General features: G+C 46.6%; 1 protein-coding gene across 4 annotated transcripts in view; it reads left to right on the plus strand.

Moving 5' to 3' along the window:
- The window catches only part of SLC16A4 (solute carrier family 16 member 4), a 168,366-nt gene that overhangs the window by 116,675 nt on the left and 29,588 nt on the right, over window positions 1–22,103 (plus strand). For all 4 annotated transcript variants that reach the window (XM_085895296.1, XM_085895298.1, XM_085895299.1 and 1 more), the window contains one exon: window positions 11,832–11,975. In XM_085895296.1, the coding sequence (XP_085751422.1) occupies window positions 11,832–11,975 (144 nt within the window). The remainder of the gene's footprint in view (window positions 1–11,831; window positions 11,976–22,103) is intronic.

A 22,103-nucleotide genomic window follows, 5' to 3' on the forward strand; every position in this document is an offset into this window, starting at 1 on the left:
GTAGGTCGAATTTGGCGAGCAACCCTATCCCACGCGAGGGCTGATTGGCTCGATCGCGGTGAGACCGAAAGGTCCACCCGTGACTGGTTCCCGGCGTTAGTCCGAGAGGGTCACGACTGGATTGTTCGTCCGGTGGGCGACGTGCCGCGATTCGAGTTACGTGGCCGTCAGCACGCCGGCGGGCGCGAATACCGTAACACTGGTGTCAGGTCGTGCGATACAAATTCATCGCCCTCCTTGCGGCACTGGTATCGGAGAACAGGAAAACGGGCTCTCCTGTCTCCGGCTAAATTCACGGGAATCGGTCCAGGGGTGAGAGAAGCGACCCCCGATTCCCTCCAAATTACGAGCGAGCGAAATTAACCCTTTAAGAGAAGCAAGATGGCGTCTCAAGGCGAGCGGGAGCCGGGGGTATTAGAAATGGATGTAGAATGTGTAGGATCCATGGTCCAGGATGGAATCCCCGAGCAGGAAATGTTGATTGTGCAGGAACACGGACTCGCCCAACTGAACCCAGAGCCCGAAATAGGGGCGGCAGCAGCCGCGGTGTATGACACCTCCCCCCCCCCTCTCCACCAAAACCCTTCCCCAACCCTTGCCGAAACGGCTCAGCTGAGTGCATCCGACATGGCCCAGTTATGCGCCATGCTGGCAGCAATGACAGAAAAGATGGATACAAATACAAATGAAATGAAAAACGAAATGAAAGACATGAACAAGCAAATGAATGAAGTGAAAACGACGATGGATGCGAATACACAGCAAATGAGGGAGGAAATGAAAAAGCTACGGGGTGAGACGCAGAACATGGGCCGATGCCTGCAGGCGGGCATGAAGGCCGTGAGCAGGGAGCTCAAAATGGCGACTCCACGTGTGGGAGCAAACGAGCTGGAAGGGGGGGCAGCGGCTGACAGGCCCGCGGTGGAGGCGGGTAAGAAAATAATTCGGGAGACAAGAGACGAGGTGAAAGTAATTGCGAGGGAGAGAAAAGAACAATTGATACGGAAAGCAAGGATGAGGTACGCGGAGATCGTGAAAGAGCAAGGAGTGAAAAACAGGGAAGGACGGGAGCGACTGAAGGAGAAAGCAAGGTGGACCTACTTAAAGATAAGAGAAAGACGCCAGAAAGAAGCAGAGACCAATAAACACGATGAAGACGGGGTAAGTGACGCGCACACACACACGGAGGTAGTGGAGGACAATGGGGGTGAGCTCGCGGAGCGTGTAGAGACCCAGTGCGAGCACCTGGATGGCCTCCTCCAGGAACGAGGGGAGGGAGTATGCCCCCTTGAGGCGAGTCACGACCAGGTGAGTTCGGTCGTGCTTTGCGAGGTTGAGAGGAGGAGTGCTGTGGACGGGTGCACGGAGAGCTTGGGGGGTATAGAGGCCCCGGAGACCCTTGTGGGGACACGAATCCCCAGTGTGGTTGTCCCTGTGTGTGTGGTGCAAGGTGTGAGTGCGTCCCCGTGTGTGGAAGCGACCCCGTGTGTGAGTGGTGTGGTGGCGATGGTGCCGGAGTGCGTGCTTCCCAGCACGCCGTGTGTGGATGAGGCACCGCGGGTTAGTGCCCCCGCGTGTGAGGGTGAGGCACCGTGTGTGGATGAGGCACCGCGGTTGAGTTCCCCCGCGTGTGTGGATGAGGCACCGTGGTTGAGTGCCCCCGCATGTGTGAGTGAGGCACCGCGGATGAGTGCCCCCGCGTGTGTGAGTGAGGCACGGTGTATGAGTGAGGCACCGCGGGCGAGTGCCCCCGCGTGTGTAAGTGGTATGGTTTGTGTGAGGAAAATGGCATACGTGAGTGAACGGCCGTGTGCAAGGTCGCTGTGTGCAAGGGAGACCGTGTGTGTGAGAGAGCGGTATGTGAGGGAGATGTCGGTTGGCATGCGGGAGCACGCAGCCGCGTCTCCCGGTGTGAATGTGATGGAGTGGACTGTGTGCGTCGTAACACGCAGGTGTGCGTGGGTCGAATGGCGACGACGGCTACATGTAAGGAGGGAAAGCCGAGTAGCGGCTGTAGTTGTTTCGGGGACCGTGCCGGGTTCACCCAGCCGCGAGCACGAGGTTCGTGCTGTGCAACGCACGAGGCCGCCACGTGCTCGCTTGCGAGGGTGAAGTCCCAGTCCGGAAACGCACGCGGTGGATTTGCCGATCCCGCGGACGGACAAAGTTTAGGCAGGTAAATGGATTTGGACCGGACGGGTTCTCCACGCGATCGTGTGTGTTGAGCTCCAACGGGCAAAGCACATGTGTTCGCGTGGGGAACCCCTCGAGACGTGGGGCTTGTGTTTTTTTATGCGCACGGTGACGTCATGGCTGCACGTGTGGTTGGAATCCGGCAGGAGGGGTATCCCGGCCGGATGGTACCGTCCAAGGAGGGACGAGGTACACGTGCAGCTGCATGACGTCACGGGCAGGTGCAAAGTGCGCGAGTTGCCGCGCTGGTGCTGCGCATGAAGGAAAAAAAAAAACAACAAAAAAAGGAAAAGCAAGCCTCACTTTCGGGTGCACAGGATTCCTGGGCAAGGGGTGGAAGACCCCCTTGACCTGGGCACAGGATGGAAACTAGTTAGGGGGAAGGGTTAGCTTAGTGAGACCGACTTCATGGGGCAGGGGTAAGTCCTCATGGAGTCCGTGGAATGGATTAGTTAGAGGGATTGTAGCCAGATTTAGGTTGGGAAATAAAATGATTTTTTGAGTTAGAAGACAGTGACAGACAGTGAATGTGTAGTGGGGACGTAGCTTAGCTACGTAGTGTTAAAAGGAACGTGCTGTAGTATAAGGGACGACGTGGGAGCACGAGTTAGTTAGGGGATGTAGTTAGGAGGATGGCAGAGTTCAGCGGTGAGTGTGTTGAAGAGTTGTGGGTTGTGAGGTGAGTACTTGGTGAGTGAGTGAGGCCAGCGGGTCTGTGTGTATGGAGCGAATGGGGAATGCATGGTGCGATGAGTGATTGGGGGGAGGAGTGACTCCCGCCCAAGGGACCCCGGGGTCAGTGTAGAGTGAGTTAGCTGGGTTAGTCAAATTGAAAAATGGAGGTCGTTTTGTTGTTGGTGGGAAAGTAGGCTCGAGACCCATTTGGAGGGGTGCAGGAGCCCTGTTGACGGGCTTGGGAGCGTGGCTGCGAAAGGTGAGTATCGCTGAGTGGGTACCCCGGGCACCAGGCTAGTCGGCCGCGGTAGGCCAAGGGCCCATGGGGGGCCGGGATAGAGTAGTGGGCACGGGTGCGCCTGCTTGGTGCGGGGGCCCGGGGCGCCATTAGCCGCGTGGGCAGTGTTGTGGGCACGGGTGACCCTCGGAAAGGGGCCCGGGAGGCCAGCCTGCCACGTGTGCGTTTCAGGGGAGGTGCCATGGGGGGCACTCCCCGGTGTTAGGGAGCTGGTAGGCTCGGAGGCAGTGTAGTGCCCAGGGGTGCCATAGCGGGAGATTCGGCAGAGGGTCGTGCCTGCCAAAGGGAGCCACGTGTCCCAGCCAGGAGACCGTGTGAGGGCACGGAGCGAAAATTGGGGGGCGAGGCCCGAAATTGTGAGGACACCAACACAGGCGACGGGAATCTGGGTTTATAGAACCAATAGTTTAAGCGAGAGGCGCTTGTTGAAAGCCCCGGGGTAGTTTAACAGTTAAATGGTTAGGGTAGATTAGGAAGTGTACCCCTCCGCACCATCCATCCCCTCGCTCTCGTTGTGGACCGCTGGACCCACTTTGGGTTAGATCGCCGAACTCTGGGGAGGCCATTCTGAGGCTTCGTTGGGCCTCGACACAGGACGCTAGCTCTCCCTTGTTCCCCTCCGGGAAGGGAACGTAGGGGTTGGGAGTAGGCTAGGTGACAGGATAGGTTAGCCGAACAAGGACGATAAAGGGGGTTAGGGGACGATTTATAGTGAGGAAGTAAAAATAAAAACCAAAAAAAAAATAAGTTGGGGCTAAATTGGTTTTTCACAAATTAAGGGAGTGGGTATGTACAGTGACAGGCAAAGGCGATAGGTGGGAGGGAGACAGGTAGGGTAGGTCCGAGCCCGCCTTCCAAGTGGCCAGCACCACCGCACTCCCTCCACCAACCTCCACTGAACGGCAAAAGCTGGCCAACTTCATCGGCTGGCCGTGTTTTGCTTCAAGGCGGAGGCCGGCCAACTTCATCGGCAGCTGTTGTTTTGCTGCAAGGCCTGTGCCGGCCGGATCATCTGCAGCTGTGGTGCTTCAAGGCCTGTTCCGGCCAGTTCGTCTGCCGGCTGTGTTTGCCTGCAGCGGCCTTCTTCTGCGGGCTGTGTTTGCCTGCTCACCTTTGCCATGCCATGCCCACTGCCCATGTTCACCAGCCCCGTTCAATTTTGCTTTGCCCCCCCCTGTTCATTTCCATGTGCGCCAGGATCCGCAAGGCAACAGTTTGCAAGCTGCGAGAACTGCCCTGTTGGCAGCTACAACACGGGCCTGCAGTGGCGGCCCGTGCACCGTGTTTGCGTCCATCCATTCATCCATCCATTCATCCATCCATTCGTTGTGCTCATTGCATGTGCCACTTGAGCTGGCACGGAGACTGCGTTTGTGCAGCCCATGCACCGTTGTGGTTCACTGCGTTCAGTTCAAAAGGGAAGGCCTTGGACTGCGTGTGAGCAGCCAGCCACGTTCCCTGTCACCTGCATTGTTTTGAGCCAGAGACTGCATGTGGGCAGCCTGGCTCCCTGCTAACTGCTTTTCTTTTGCAGAGTTCAGTGATCCTGGGCCATGGTTTAGTGTAAAATTTGTAAGTTAAGGTAAGATGTACTGTAAATATGAGTGCCCCCCCCGGCATGTCTGTCTAGCGCCGGCAATTTTATTTAAGTCGTCCGTGTGAGTGAGTTTGTTTAGATAGTTACGCAGCCCTCAGGTTATTTATTTTGGGGACACGAATACCATGAATGTCGCACTCAGGGATCCGTAGGTAAAATGTACTAGGGGAAAACTACACATGATGGCACACGAAAATTTGACGACTCGGGACGAGTCTGTAAAAAGGGGAGGGGGTAGTGTTGTGGTTACCAAATTCGCAAACCACCATTCAGGTCCCTTAGGTGAGGTATCTCGGTAAGTGCATTTGTAGTTAGGCCCAAACCCGTTGTCTAGTGGGAATACATGTCATTTATGCGTGCTGCGACTCTTCAGGATAGCCGTTTTTCTTTTACTATCTTTATTTTGGACCAACCGCCATGATTACCACCACAACCACAACATCAACCACCAACCACAACGCCGCTTCACCACAACCGCCACGACCTTCACGTCACACCTCGCAGCCGTCGCATCGCCACCGTTCTTGCGCCGCCTGTGGGTACCGGTGTTGGACTCGTGCAGGGCGCGCGCCGAACAGCGTGTACAAAATCACGGATTTTGTGCTTCAAAAACGGATCAAAAACGACACACGCCCACTTTTTGCCGTCCAATCGGTGAGCGAGGGGCGATTTGGCCCCGCCTCCAGGGCGATCGATATATGCAAATTTGTGGATCAAAAAGCCTTCACGCCCACTTTTTCTCGGGCCAATGGGGAGCGAGGTGAAAGGTCGAAGGGAGGGGGTCAAAGATGAGAGGGCGAAGTTATGGGGCGGATAAAAGGACCGTGTTCGTCAGTAGACGAGGAGAGTCGAGAGGCGGAGAGTAGGAGAGTAGGAGAGTCGGAAACAGAGAGTCAAGACTTCGCGGGCGGTGGAGCTGCTCGTCGTGTGCGGAACGGAGGGGACGGAGCTGTGGAAAGGCGGCGACACCAGACGAGGGGGTGCTCGCGTCGTGCAGGAAGCTGCACCCGAGGGAGGCCGACAGCGCGACCTGGCCGAGGTGGAGACGCTCGTCGCGGGGCAATAAAAATCCTCTATACCCCGAGCATCAGCAACCCCCTCCTGTTTCCCCCCGCGCTGAGATAGTGCGACCAAGGGGGCCCCTTTCCCACCCCCTACCAGACACTGTCCGCGAGGCCCGCGGGGTTGGGGCGCCATCGCCGCTCCGCGTCTCATCACCAGACGGGTAGGCCGACCCGGTCTCGGCCTCAGGCCCGCCTCATCTTTGAGGGTATTCTTTTCCTTGGTTTTGGGTATGTGTTGTCGGCGCCGTCTGTGAGGTAGAATTGTATAAGTGTTGCCGTGTGCTCGGTAGTCGGTATTAGCTCTGCATTGTGTTTTCGCTTTTATATTTGCTTTTTGTGTAAATTGAATTGTGTTTTTCTTTTCTGTGTGCATTTGGTGGAATTGTATATGTGTGCTTCCCGTGTGCCGCAAATAAATGTGCTTTATTATTGAACTGTTCTCCCGCTTTGCTTCGTCATTTCTCCCATTGAATCCTCATCTTGCTTCACGTAAAGGGTTGGTAGTGGGCTGAATACGCCCGATAATTAATCGAACCGTCGAGGTCGACGATAACACCGCTCGGTTATTCTGATAGTACGGAACGGGTCGCTTAAGGGGCCCGTGTCCGAAGTCGACCTGCGGCGAGGTGCGATCGCCCGGTCTACCCTCCGCGTGGGTACTTAGGTAGGTCGAATTTGGCGAGCAACCCTATCCCACGCGGGGGCTGATTGGCTCGATTGCGGTGAGACCGAAAGGTCCACCCGTGACTGGTTCCCGGCGTTAGTCCGAGAGGGTCACGACTGGATTGTCCGTCCGGTGGGCGACGTGCCGCGATTCGAGTTACGTGGCCGTCAGCACGCCGGCGGGCGCGAATTCCGTAACAATATATATATATATATATAATTTCAATTATTACTGTAGCAAAAAGGGCATTTATGCTTGGTGTTGGATTAATGGTGTGTGGTGGGCTTGGGATCCTCAGTCTTGGGTTCAAATCCCACTTGGCTGTTGAATTAATACCAGGTGGGGTTAACTCGACCTGTCATCCTTCCAAAGTCGGCAAAATTAATGCCAGCTTGTTGGTATGGTATACTGTGTCGGGGTGGTGACCCATCCATGATTGCGTCCAATAGCCAAGGAGACTGCTTATGCAGCACCAACGCTCTGCACAGAGGATGATCCAAATGGATGGATGGAAAAAGAGCATTTGTTGTGAAGAATCCAATAACAACAATTACTACTACTACTATGTTGCATAACATACATTGAACCCGCTCCCACCCCCCCCCCCCGATGATGCCTCCACCCAATCCTTGCGTAACACCATAACGGTGGTCAAACAACCGAGCTGTTAGGGTCAGGGTTCGGGTTTTTACCCTGTGAGGGTCTTCCGCCCCACGGCGTCTAAGCACCGCTCGCGTTCTCTCTTTTCTTGTGTACAGTACATTTGAATGTCTATTTCTCCATTATTCGTGAACAAAATTAGATGAAAATTGGCAGGCATATACAAGATATATATAGGCCATGGGCCAGATGGGTGATCATTGGGTGGCAAAGGTTGACTGTACTTTTTGGAAAGATCTTTGTCTGGGCCAACTTTTTGGGGATGATTGCCACTCCAAATCGGTAGCTTTATTGTAGTTTTTTGGGAAAATAGGCATTTTTGGGGTAAAATCGTGTTTTTTGAAATTTCAACTGTAGAAAAAATGTCTGCGACAAAACAACATATTTGAGACTTGGAATAAATAGCTATGTAAAATATAACCATTTTGGTGTGCTTTGTGTTGGGTTTCAATTGCCAGTTACCATGGCAACAACCATTTTAGGGTAAAAAACATGTTTTTTTTTATAGTGAAACTTTAAAAATTCATATCTCAGAAATGAAAAATGATTTTTGAACCATTTAAACGATAAACACATCCTGATGCATCAGGGCAGTTTTTAAATTCCATGGTATGAGGGTAGGTTTAAGATAAATATATCATTTTAAGGTAAAAACATCACATTTTGAATTGCATTTCTTGCTAATCTGACAGAAAACCCCGTTTTTTTGAGATAAGAGGAGTGTTTTGATTTTATCAACTTCACAGAGTATCCAAAGTCTACATGCATTTATATATCACTTTACATGTACTAGTGTAGGTTGTACGAGTTACCTCGTTCAAATAGATTGGCGTTGCCATGGAAACGATCAATTTTGTGGGTAAACACGTTTTTTGACGGAAAAGTTGAAATATTCATAGCTTGCAAGTGAAATAATATTTTTCAGAGATCTGAAGGCTAAAACCACCCCGATGCACACAGAAAGTTGTTTATTTCAATGTATAGGGCAGCTTGTCAACAAACTATCTCGTTTCAGGGTGAAACCATCAGCTATTCAATTTCATTCCTCGATAGAATTGTGAAAGCAGAGATTTTGAGAAGTCTTTGGTTTTAAAGATTTTTCAATCGTACCATAGATCAAAAGTCCATTGTGGCTAACAATTTATATGAATTCTCTCTTATGGCAATCAATAAGTTGAACTCGACTGACGTTTCCATGGCAACAGTAATTTTGTGGAGAAACCATTGTGAAGTGTATTTAAGTATTACAGTGTTTTTACATCTTTTTTTCTTTTCAGGTGACTGACTGATCATGGAAGAGTCATTGCCTCCCCCAAAGCGGCCACGTACCGACTCTGTTATCCACTGCACGGATGACGACACTGATCTTGTGTCACCAATAGATTTCGGTTCATGGACAACTCTGTTAAAGGCTGCAGAAATTCGAGGTCATGGACAAACATTATCTGCTGCAAAAGGTTTATCCGAGGGAGAGATTGCACCAGTGAAATATCATCGCAGGTGCCGTTCTGTGTTTACCAACAAAAAGGACCTCAATAGACTAACACGTGAGAAAACAGACGTACACGAGCAACCCAGCCGACATGGGACACCTCAGCAAGGGGCTGTCAAATCTCGCGTGTACGGGGCAAAGTGCATATTTTGTGATAAAGTTGCAAAATATTTGAAAGGATAGCGATCTAAGAAAACCCTTGTGCAGTGTAAACAGCTGCGAGTGGACACAGCTGTCAGACAAGCTGCTGTGCGAAAAATGGACAATAAGATTCTTAGCATAGTCAGTCGAGAGATTGTTGCAGCTGAAGCACATTACCATAGGTCCTGCTACTGGCAGTATACAAAGGCATCGACTACCTCAGACAGTGGAATTGCCGCAACCTGTAAGGCATCAGCAGAATCTCTCTTTGAATCAGCTGAAACTACCGCTTACAAAGAGTTATTTGACTTCATCAGGAACGAAATATTTCCAAATCCAAAGGTTCTGCACCTCACTGATTTGACATCCTGTTTAATTTCACTGATGGACTCGTACGGTTTCAACGAGATCAGCGACTTAACTAGGACGCATATGCGTTGAAAATTGGAGAGTGAGTTTGGTGAGTCACTCCATTTCGTCCGAAACCACGGTCGCAGAGTCTTGGTTTACCCTGACACCTTGACAAGGGACGAACTTGCCTGCAGCATCATCGAACTTAAAACGAAAGTTGAAACATTGCTGGCTACACAAAGTAATTCTATAGCTGGCAGAAAATGGGTGCAACGCTATTGTGATAACTGCTGAAGACACGGACATTGGTTTCAGCAAAATCATCCGTTCACCCATGTATCAGAAGGTTGGAACAAAAACTCGGCAAAAGTACATTGACATAACCAAGATTGCCAACGCCCTTGGTGAAGATGTCTGCAAGGCCTTAATTGGCTTGCACGCCTTTACGGGGTGCGATACGGTCAGTGCATTTGCCAGAAAGGGGAAACTGAATGCACTAAAACTTACCAAGAAGACCGTGGACTATCACCAGTGCTTCAGTGAGCTTGGATGGTCATGGCAAATGTCCAATGAACTGTTTGCAAAGCTTGAAGCATTCACCTGCCATCTCTATGTTTCTAACAGAGCTATAGTTGAAGTCAATCAGTGTCGTTATCAGCTCTTCACATCAAAGAGGAGCAACATGATTTCAGCACAATTGCCACCATGCAGAGATTGCCTGTTCCAGCATGCCAAGCGGGAAAATTACCAAGCAGCCATATGGCGTAGATCCCGTGAATGCACTCCTAAAGTAATCCCACCAACAGATTGTGGATGGTCTACTGATGACAGCAGTGACCTTGAGATTCTCTGGATGACTGGTCCACCCGCTCCATCAGCTGTTTTGGAGCTCATGAGCTGTAGCTGTGTATGCCACTGTGATGCAAAGGACTGTAGTGCATCCGAAACGGACTGAAATGCACTAAGATGTGTAAAAACCAGATGTGTGACAACCAATATGAGGATGACGAAGCAGACAGACGTAACCGTATATGCAGATGATGAAAGTGATGATGATGACAGGGATCAAGGAATGTAAATCTAAGACACTTGCATGACAACTGCCTGCAGGTTATTCTATCTATTGAACAAACAAACAGCCTTAGGGTGTCAGGGTGGTAGCTTGCGTTCAAATTGCTCGAAAATATTCCATTTCGACCAAGTTATGGATTTTTAAACTTTCACCATCAAAAAATGTGTTTTATCCCAAAATTGGTCGTTTCCATGGCAATGTCAATCTATTTGAAGTAGGTATCTCATCCAACCTAGTATGCTGATAGTAATACATCTACAGTGATAAATGGACTTTTGATACTTTATAAAATTGAGAAATATTTAAAATGCTCAAAAAACTGGGTTTTCTCTCCATTTACCGAGAAATGCAATTCAAAATGTGATGTTTTTACCCTAAAACGATATATTTATCTAAAACCTACCCTCATACTATGGAATTTAAAAACTGCCCAGATGCATCAGTATGTGTTTATCGTTTAAATGGTTCAAAAATCATTTTTCATTTCTGAGATATGAATTTTTAAATTTTCACTATCAAAAACCATATTTTTTACCTTAAAATGGCTGTTGCCATGGTAACTGGCGATTGAAACCCAACACAAAGCACACCAAAATGGTTGTACTTTACATAGCTATTTATTGCATGTCTCAAATATGTTGTTTTGTTGCAGATATTTTTTCTACAGTTGAAATTTCAAAACTATCTGTCGTCCATGCTATCGCTCACCTGAGAGTTGTATGAATGGAATCCCACCGGGTATGTTCGCAATTCGAACTTGTTGAAATAGCATGTGAAACAGAACTACATCGTTTTTGGTCCTATCTCTTAATGGTGAAGAATCATTTTAATGATTAAAGAATTCTTGGAGCCAGTATACATCCCTCTGCATTCTGTAATACAGTGTATGGATGGCCTCTTACCAAACTGTCTATGACATCAAATGTGTAGGTAATATCTCTTATTATGATGTCTATGCCTTAGCCTTTAACCTAGTTGCAAGTGGTCAATTTTGCAAACCAACTTAATTTGGCAGCATTCATTATTTTCCAAAGTTTTGATGCCCTCAGTTGTCATTGGAATTGCAGCTGCAACATGCAATTGACACCAGAACGACTACTACTATTTTGCATGCCCAGCTAAGGGTTGTAGCAACCCCCTTCAGGGGGTGACCCTTTTTGCACTTGGTTCCGTTGGGACAGGGCAGGGGGGGGGGGTCGTGAGTTTTGGGCAGGAATTTTGGATTTTTTTTTTGTCCAGGATGCCAGTGATAGCTCACCTACTCTTCACAAAGCACACCATACAATTTTTAGCATCTGCATACTAATGCTTGCTTAACCTCCATCCAAGGGATGGCACACATTGATTAACCCTACCTGTGAAACATTAGGATGACATTTTATAGCTGGATCGAGATTCTAACCCAGACCAGACTGCTTATAAGAAAGTGTTTGTGTACTTCTCAGCCATCCTGCCATCCTGCTAGCCTGTTGACACCACTACTTCCCTATAATTACTATTATTTTATTGTATACCTGGAGGGCATGTAAAATGTGTTTATCCATTCTCTGGATGCCAGGACAATACTGAAAGCTGCCCATGTTTTTGTTTTGGAGCAGGTGGCTAATCTTTTTTTCAATTTTAGGTCCTCTTGGAACCATTGCCTGTGGAAAGCTGGGTGAGATGGGCACTGCTGTGCTGGGTGCCCTGCTTGTGGCTTGTGGCTTCCTTTTCACGACACTGGTTAACAGTGTCACTCTCATATACGTCACTCTGGGTGTGCTCGTTGGTAGGTACTGCCGTGACATGTGGGACTCCTTGCCACACACGCTTTAATTTATTTTCTTGTTTTTTTCACATTTTATTTACATTGAAGTATTTTGATACTATACCGTATGCGGCAGTCGATCACTGCATTTTCTGCAGTAAACCCTCAAATATCACGGGGGCTAGATTCCTCGAAAATGCCGCAATAGTTAAAACCACAATCGTGGAAACCCAGGGCCAATGGGAAAAAGGGGAGTTCGGTTGCTAGGCTTCGAGGAAATATAGAGGAAGGTCGGCCGGCGACAGCCAGAAATAACCACATCACAATTGAAACTAGAGGGGGAGCACTCGGTAGAGTGCAAAACCTCCGCCGCCAATACTGCTGGGTCACTTAAGTGAACCTGATGTCCCATTCATTGTAGGTCAAAACGGATCAGACTCTACTGAACCACGATTGAATAAACTAAACTAGATCGACGCGCATATATAAATGCCAAAAAAAAATCGAAATTCTTTTGAAAAAAAGTTGCAAAATTTCTGGGGTTTTTTTCTCTAACAAATTTTTTGTTAGGGTTGGGGGGGGTTGGAAATCACTTAAAACATGTAGAAATGTAAAAAAAAAATTTCAAATATTTTTCAAATAAAATCGAAATTTTTTTGAAAAAATGTTGCAAATTTTTTTTTTTTTTTTGTCTAACAAATTTATTTATTTTTGGTTGGAAATCACTTAAAACATGTAGAAATGCAAAAATAAAAATTCAAATATTTTGCAAAATGGCCGCCATAGCGCCCATATTGGACTTTGGACCAAGTCCAAAATCTAATGGCATGATCCTTGGACCATACCTAATCACCCCACCAAGTTTCGTCGAAATCCGTCCAGGAGTTTTTCCGTAATACTGTTCACAAATAAACAAACAAGCAAACAGACGGGTGTAAACAGTAACCTCCATCCACTTTCAATGGCGGAGGTTAACAAGAAAAAGAGCAATCAGAAATTGTAGACCCTCACCAGGACTTGTTTTGTTTGGTGTATTTTGTGTGCTGGTGTGTTACGTAAGTAATAAGAGACATAATTAGAACTGCCACTTTATAACTGCTGGCAGTGATGAACGGGTACCAAGACATCCCGCTTTGATGTTACCCCGCTTTGATTGGACACCTGACCCTGACCCGTGATTTTTTTTTAAATTATTTTTCCAATTGAATTTAGAATGGGATTAAAATAAATTCAATTCAGGTCAAATGGAAGACCAAATAGGTACTGCATTGCAGTCATCAGAAGGAACCCAAACAAGCAAAATGCAAAGATGAATTCATCAGGAGGAACCTGGATATGATTTGCATTTTAGCTGCTGCTACTCTACCCTCAAACCCATCCAGACACAGCCAAGTAAACCTTATTTTAAAAAAAAAAAGATCCCAGATCAAAAAAATTCAATAATCTTGGCTACCACACCATGTGTTCATAAAGTTGGAATTAATAACATGTATTCCCATCACAACTAGATTATAATTGTGAAGTTTCATATTGATTGATTAAGCGGTATCGTGAAAATTTTCATACTTATCAGATGTAGTGTTCTACATCTGCAATTTGACGTCATAACGAAGGCACCTATGATATCGTAAAAAAAAAAAAAAACGTCACTTATTCCCCATGAGGAGTACTTGCCATGTGCCAAGTTTCAATTTTTTCCTTGGTGCGGTTTCAGAGATAGAGGTCCAAAGTTTTTCCATTTTTCCAACATGACTGCCACACCTTGTGACTCATGACATCATAATTATGATTAAATCATTCCATATGAGTAATCGCACCGATGGTGAAGATTTTGTCTCAATCCGACAAGTGGTTGCGGAGAAAAACACGAAAGTTCTGTGTGGACAAACAAACAAACAAACGAACCTAAATGCAATACCCTCTCCTTCGGCGAGGGTAATAAACATGAAAACAAGAAAAAGAGCAGAGATTGCAAACCCTCACCAGGACTTCTTTGGAGTGGTGTATATTTTTTAGGTTTTCAGGTAAATCCAATATGGCTGCCAAACCATGTGACGTATGACATCATATGTGTGACTTTTGTTCCTCATGGATAGGTGCTCATATGTGTAAAGTTTCACTTCGATATTTTCAGCCATTTCCGAGAATAATTTTTGTATGTTATGTTTTCTTTTTTTTAACAATATGGCTGCCGAATCACATGACCGATGTCATGATTTTTTTTTTTTTCACTGGACCTTTTTCTCCCTAGATGACCCTCAAAGATTTTCACTGATCAGATGTGGAATTCTACATATGCAATTATGACGTCATAATGAGGGCACCTATGATGTCATAATGAATCACTCATTCCCCATATGGAGTACTTGCTATGTGCCAAATTTCAAAATTTTCCTTGGTGTGGTTTCAGAGATACAGAAGTCCAAATTTTTTCTGTTTTTTCCAATATGGATACCACACCACATAACCTATGACATCATAACTATCAATGAAACATTCCACATGAATAGTCTCATCAATGGTGAAAATTTCCTCTCAATCCAACAAATAGTTGCAGAGAAAAACACAAAAGTTCTGTGCAGACAAACAAACAAACAAACAGACAGACACAGAAAAATGGACCTAAATGCAATACCCTCTCCGAATCCTTCGGCGATGATAATAAAATAAAATAAATACAGTGTAAAATATACAAAAACATAAGACTTACCTTTTTAATTTATGAAAAACAGTGAGGTGGGTGAGGGTAAGAACATTATGTACTCATACTGTACTCTGCAGTAAATAGAAAACACAATACTTTGCTTGGGATGATGTTATTAGAGGGATGAGCGGGGGAAGTGGATTCAGCGATTGGAAGAGCAGCATTAGCTTTACGATGAAGTCGCCTGCTGCATTGCCACAGTAGAGAAGCATAAGATGATCCTTAACCACCTTACCTTGATGCAAAGGCCTTAGTTATTTTATAAATTAGTTTACAGATCTGCCGACGGTATATTTGCCGAAATGAAATATAAATATAAAACACATTTTTAGCCTTTTATATTTATAAATTTTCTGCCAAAGGTGCAAAAGTTACAAAACCCAAAATGTAAACTTCGGCATTTATTTTCAAAATATAATTTCGCACGCGCGTGCCAAAATACCGAGTCCCCTTTAACCAAACTGCGCAGTAGTCCAGTCATGGCGTCTGAGCAGTGGCCAGCGTGGTTCAGATTGACTGTGGTTTCTGGGGCGAAAGTGATTGTTAAGAAGTATGTCAGCGGTATAAATTTGAGTGACTGTATTGGTGATTTAATCACGCAACATCTTGACGACGAATATTGTGGTCGACGACGACGATTGCATCAATTCAGTGCAGCAGCAGGGATGATTCGCAGGCTCCTCTCGATCGTGCCGATTTTTTTTTTTTTTCCATCGAAAGTTGTACACCGCTGTTCGTATTTAAAGATTTTGGTGCCAAGTACTTCAAAGTTTCCCTGCGAGATACTGATATTCAGCCTTCAATGGACCAGAAATCAGCATTTGATGTGCTCATGGGGATGGGGAGACGGTACAATCAGATGCCCACTGAAAAGTAAGAGCTGGTTATGGCTCTGATTGACCGTTTTGAGCATGTTGACTCCAAATAGACACCTTTTTAATCATATCTAGCACTATGCACTGGTGTGCACACACACATCTACGACTTGGACAGTAATTTTCTCAGCATTGTTTCCATTTGTTTGATGATCCAACAAGTTTCTATAAGAAAAACATGCCAGACTATATTGTAAAAACAAGTTTTAATCCTTCTTTACTGTTTTTCACATCAGATGATACAGTGAACATGGGCATCCTGCATTTGAATGGTCTTCCATCTTCAATGTTTTCTAAGATCCTCCTGGTCCGGGATTTATATTTATTCCCCCCCCCCACCTACCCTTGTCTTTTCCATGGAACATCCGAAAAAAAATCATAAAAATATATAATTTCTAAAAATTGAAATTATATTTATATTTCGACCTACCAACCCTCCATTTTAGCTGAAGAACTGTGTAAACCAAGTTATAAAATAACTAAGGCCAAAGCAGATCTTCCCTGCTTGGAGGGGAAAGTACGAGATGGCATCCTCTTCCAGAATAATCCTGTCTCATCGGCGTTAAAACACCTGATCCGGCATAAATTTCTTCACCTCGATTTGTTTCATGAAGTGTGTGTGTGTGTGTGTGTGTGTGTGTGTGTGTGTGTGTGTGTGTGTGTGTGTGTGTGTGTGTGTGTGTGTGTGTGTGTGTGTGTGTGTGTGTGTGTGTGTGTGTGTGTGTGTGTGTGTGTGTGTGTGTGTAGCATAAGAACAGTGGTTCATGTCTTGGTGTTGTCAAATAAGGGTTTGAGAATGACAGTTCAATTACAGGTGTTGGAAAATAAGGCTTTGGGAATGAGGTTTGTCGGAAAATGAAGGTTTGGAAATGAGAAAAACAATGGGGAAGGTTCTACCTTCAATCATTTATCCTGTAATGGTGGCCCACAGATGCCACACTTTATCCTTGAGCCAACCGATCTAACAACTCGATCTTTTCACCCAACATCATAACCTTCTCTGCCTTTTGGCACAACTAACTTTGTCCATCGCTTTACATTTAGGATAATTAAAAACAGTGCATGACAAACCACACAAGGCTCATAATGGGAGGTACTTTTACACGCATGGGATGCAAATGATGACACGTCTCAGCTCAAAAACCACGATCGCTCAAAATGAAATCCTGCAAGAATGAAATTGGAACACTTTCAGTCAGGTATGGGAGCATGTGCCAGAACATTGCGTCGCTGCGTCCACTTTCCGCCGGTACTCCAGGGGCTTCCATCTCACTATCCCCCTGGCAGATGCCTGCCTGGGCCATCCCCATCTCATTAAGATGCTGATCAACCTGCTGCAACCATGAGGTACGTGATCGGCCCATTGGCCTCCTCCACTCACGAGATTCCCTCACTGAGAGAATTTGGTGAGCAGGATCAGCATTAGGAAAATGACCCACATGTCCATGCAGTCGCAGCTGACGCTCACGGATGGTGCCGATAACAAATCTCATTTGAGTCTCTCAGCAACTGCTCGTTGGACATAAAATTCGACCAGCGATAGCCAAGGATTCTCCGAAGAGACGTGGTACCAAAGGAAATAAGTCGCTGTCTCAGATCCCTGGTCAGAGTCCAAGTCTCACATTCATAGAGCAAGGACCTGAAGACTTGGACTTTTGTCCTCCCGCACAGGTACCGGCAGCACCACACCCCATGATACAGTGAATCAGTGAATCGATGAACCCCAGACCCGAACCAGACATCTGCTAACCTCTTGCTCACAGCCAGGAGAGAGATGAATATCACTGCCAAAGTAAGTGAATCTCTCCGTGACATCAACATCCTCGCCACAAACAGGAACAGACAGGATAGCAGCATCCAAAATGTGATTGAAAGCCTGGATCTTAGTTTTGACCCAGGAAACCCGTAATCCCAGTGGCTCCGATGACTCATTCAGCACCTCGAGGGCCCCCAAATCGATATCTACAGTCTCCACAAAGATGACTGCATCATCTGTGAAATCAAGGTCAGAGATCTTAACATTTCCAAATGATGCACCGCAACTTGATCTCTCCAACATCCTCCCCAGAATCCAGTCCATACAAGTGCTGAAAAGTGTGGAGGACAGTACACACCCCTGATGAACTCCAGTAACAACTGGAAATAAGTCAGAGATGGTATCACCACATCTCACAGCGCTCTCACTGCCCGAGTATAGTTCAGACATCAGATTAATCAGTTTTGACCAATTAATTAATCGGTTAAGACCAATAATCTTCCAGAGGGCATCCCGATTCACTGAATCAAATGCTTTACAGAGATCAACATAAGCTGAAAGCAGCCCCTGCTGAAACTCTCATCTACGTTCGGTGAGGAACTGAAGAGCAAGTATATGGTCAATCGTTGACCTCTTTGGTGTAAGGTCTGACTGCTCTGGATGCTGGTGCTCAAGCAGATAGTGGTGAACCCAATCAATGATTATCCAAGCAAAGACCTTGCCCGGCACTGAGAGCAGTCACCCCTCGGTAGTTGTTGCAGTCTTGGCAATCACCCTTCCCTTTCCAGAGAGGGGCAACAAGGCCCCTCTTCCAGTCAGTTGGGATGATGCCTGTGTTCATGACAGAACACAGATGTGCATGCAATGACATGAGTACAGCATTTCCACCAGCCTTGAGAAGTTCAGCATGGATGCCACAAATCCCAGGAGCTTTACCCCCATTTCATCCAGTTCGCCACAGCCTGTGTTTCCACAAATGAAGGCAGATCACAGTTGATTGGAGGGTCAGCAATAGGGATAGTAACACCCCTGACATCCAACTCAACAGCTGCTGGATCAGCCTGGTACAGCTGCTCAAAGTAACTGGCCCAGCAGGCCTTCACTTCAGACTCCTCTTTCAAGCGCCTCTGCTCTAACTGCAGCACACCGAGGGACGGGCTTGAAGGAAGGCAATGCACAAATTCCCCTTTAAGCAGGACGAGAATCATTTGACCACAGGTGATGTTCTACTCCCTCACAGATTCTTCGCACACGGCAGTCTTATCTATCCTCAGCGCACGTACAGATTTACGCCTCAACTCCTTGAACAGCTCAGCTCTGCCACAACGCCTGGCCCTGCAACTCTGGTCAATGGTATCCAGTGTCCCTTGAGAGACAAAATTATTCTTCGCCCTACGGTGAATTCCAAGACATCCACCGGCAACATCAAGGATGGTGGTCTTGAAGGCACTCCACAACTCTTCAGCATTCCCCAAAGCACCCAGACCCCCAAATCCACACTAAACCTGTTCACAAACTGCTCAGCCACCCTCTCATCCTTGAGCTTGCCAACATCCAGCCGAGGCTGGGATAGTACCATTCTCCCAGATTTAAGCTGCAACTTCAGAGTTGCTACCACAAACCTGTGGTCAGGATTGAGGAACTGAACACTCTGGTAGACCCTGCAGTTCTGGATCATCCTCCAGCGACCATCAACATGCACATGGTCAATCTCCTTTGCGACACCACCAGTGTTAGAATACCAAGACTCCGATGAGCTTGTGGGTGCTGAAACCATGAACCAGTCACCCTAAGTCCATGACTTCTTGCAAAGTCAAGGAACTTTGTGCTATTCTGGTTCACAGTTCCAGATCCATGGGGACCAACACATGTCTCATAACCATCCCTCTCAGTACCAGTCAATCCATTTAAATCCCCCTAGGCTAGAAGAGTATCTCGCCAGGGCACTTATCAACCACAGACTCCAGCATGGCACAGAATGCGTCCTTCACAGTGAGATCACTCGCCTCAGTTGGAGCATATACAGAGAACAGGAAAATGGCACGCAAGGATTGACAAATCCTTAGTCTCATAATGCACTTGTTGACCGGTGTTTGCTCAATTTTCATTTGAGTCAACTTATTGGACACAGCTACAGCAACTCCTTGGGCATGATAACCATGAGAGCAACCAGACCAATAGTAGGTGTGACCACCTGCCATGATCTCAACACTATCCGTTCTCTGAACCTCAGAGATTGTTGCAATATCAATATTCAAACGCTTGAGCTCAGATGATAAGAGAGACCGGTGATCATCCTCTTTTAGAGATGGGACATTCCAGGCGCCACCCGAAGGGACAACTCCATTCCATTCCATTGGGACCATACTCTGTGCAGAGCATTGGTGCTGCCTAAGAAGTCTCCTGAGCTGTTGGGCACAATCCTGGATGGGTCGCCACTCCGACACAGGATACTGAAATGGCTCAATCATCCCAGAAAGCTGGTACCAATTTTGCTGACCTCAGAAGGATGACAGGCTGAGCCAACCCCACTTGGTATTAATTCAACAGCCAAGCAGGATTTGAACTCGGGACCCAAGGATCCCAAACCTGCCACCCAAACTATTATGCCAACACCAGGCATATCCGACGGGACCGCCTTCGGTTAACCCAAGGAGACCACTGTCTGGTGGATGACACCTCAGCTCCACCCTGACACACACTACTGCAATCTGACCCAGAAAGGTTACCCCGTGGTTTTCCTCCAATCATGAAAGAGTGGGGGTCCTGAAGGCTTTGCCGCAATCCCGTCATCCGGTGAGGTGTGTGTGACAACTCGAGGTTTTTGGGTTGTATGCATTATGCACTGTAGTTGGTAATCACACTGACTCTAATCTGCCTATTTCCCCAAAAATTGCAGATATCGTGTGTGTGTGTGTGTGTGTGTGTGTGTGTGTGTGTGTGTGTGTGTGTGTGTGTGTGTGTGTGTGTGTGTGTGTGTGTGTGTGTGTGTGTCCTCCAAAACTATGAAACCAAGAGGCCCAAAACTTTGCATCCATACGAAGGGAACTTCATGGAAGTGCATGAATGGAAACTGGGTGTTTGGGTGAACTTACAAACCCCTTTTGATGATAATTTAGTGGTTTGCTCATCACAAAAAAATTAAAATCAGCCTTATGAAGATGGTGGCATGCCATTGTGATCAGCACTGTCAACTTGCTGGGGTCTTAAGCCACCATTTTGTTTGGCCTGTTAAACAATGCCTTGACTTGGAACAGGCCACAATGGTTTCTTTGCTATAGAGCGCTCAAATGTTGTTGTTTTTTTCCACCTTCATCACTCAAATCATTGAAAGCCTGATCTTCATAACTACGAATCACTGTATTCTATACATCGCTTTTGTAAGTGCTATAATTTTCAAATTAGGAGTTTGGAGTGTGTTCATGCATTAAATTATGGGGTTTTCTTTTTCCTCACAATGACCTCTCACAGACAAATTAAAGTGTCAAATCAAAACATGATTTCAGCTTTGAGGATCGCATCTCATGGATTAAATAAGTGTCGATCTGAAAATGTTCAGAAATTAGCGATGTTTGCTGCCAATCATCTTACTATCGCTTGTCAAACTAGCCATTCCTTGTCGATAGTTTCATTGGTGTAGATGGTTGAGTGCTCTACAAGCTGCTTGGTTGTTCGTTTGCAAGCCATGGTGATACATGGCAAAAGTACCCACACTGTCACTCTGCACTGTCCCGTTTCCTTCACCTTTTTGTGCGATCTGCTTTCATTATGCCATCCGTCACTTCGATATAGATGCATATAAAAAGCTGCTTAAAACGTCCTCATGTTTGGAGCTCTGCCATGTTGGTTTGAGCTGTGAAAAGCATTGACTGACATTTTGTGCTCTCTGTGGCTTGAAATTTGTTTGAATTGAATTTTGTTAATTTTCCACTTGGATTTCTCTTTTAAAGAACTCTGTTTAAAGGTGTGTGTGTGTGTGTGTGTGTGTGTGTGTGTGTGTGTGTGTGTGTGTGTGTGTGTGTGTGTGTGTGTGTGTGTGTGTGTGTGTGTGTGTGTGTGTTCATCGTCATCAAGTATAGCATAAGAAAATCTTTTGCTTACTGACCACACACTTTTCGCAAACCCTCCCTTTCCCCTCACCTCCCCCCCCCCTCTCTCTCTTCTCTCACATCACTCGCCCCTCCTAATAAAGTGCAGCACTCTCCTCCTACACCACTTTCTCTCACTCCCACCTCTCTCCTTGCATGCCCTACCTCCAGGAGTGTATAGCGACGTGTGGTGGGGTATCGCTCTTCCCCCTTCCTCTCCCTCCCCATCCTCCCCTCCCTCCTCTCTCCCCTGCTGTTCCCTCCCTCTCATAACACTCCCCCCCTCTCTCTCTCTCTCAAAGAAGAGGGTATACGCTATTGCTGTTTCACTGCTTTGCAGCAGTCAAAGTAACAGTTGTACCTCCAACTTCATGAATTCTGGTGAATGGTTATTGAATGTTTTGAAAACAAGTCGTAAGATTCTGTAATATATTATTTGAGAGATAAGTAACCAGTGTAGTATTCGCTTCGGAAGAGTGAGTGAAATCATGTGTATGGTTTAACCGGTACACAAGACGAGCTGTTCATCTCTGAAAGCTTTGGAGTCGCCTGAGGTGACCAATCTGGAACAGATGTGAATAGTCCATTGCAACAGCCTAAGCACGAGAATATTAGGCTGCAAACAGTATGGTGGCAAGCATCCAGGTCAATGAATTTTCTTATTTGTGAAATACAGCAGAAGTGAAGTGTAACTGTTACTTCGGTTGGAAACATACGATGTCGTAA

This window comes from Eptatretus burgeri, chromosome 9, assembly GCF_056783735.1.
Source record: "Eptatretus burgeri isolate ZD-2024b chromosome 9, Ebu_testis_v1, whole genome shotgun sequence".
Lineage (NCBI taxonomy): Eukaryota > Metazoa > Chordata > Myxini > Myxiniformes > Myxinidae > Eptatretus > Eptatretus burgeri.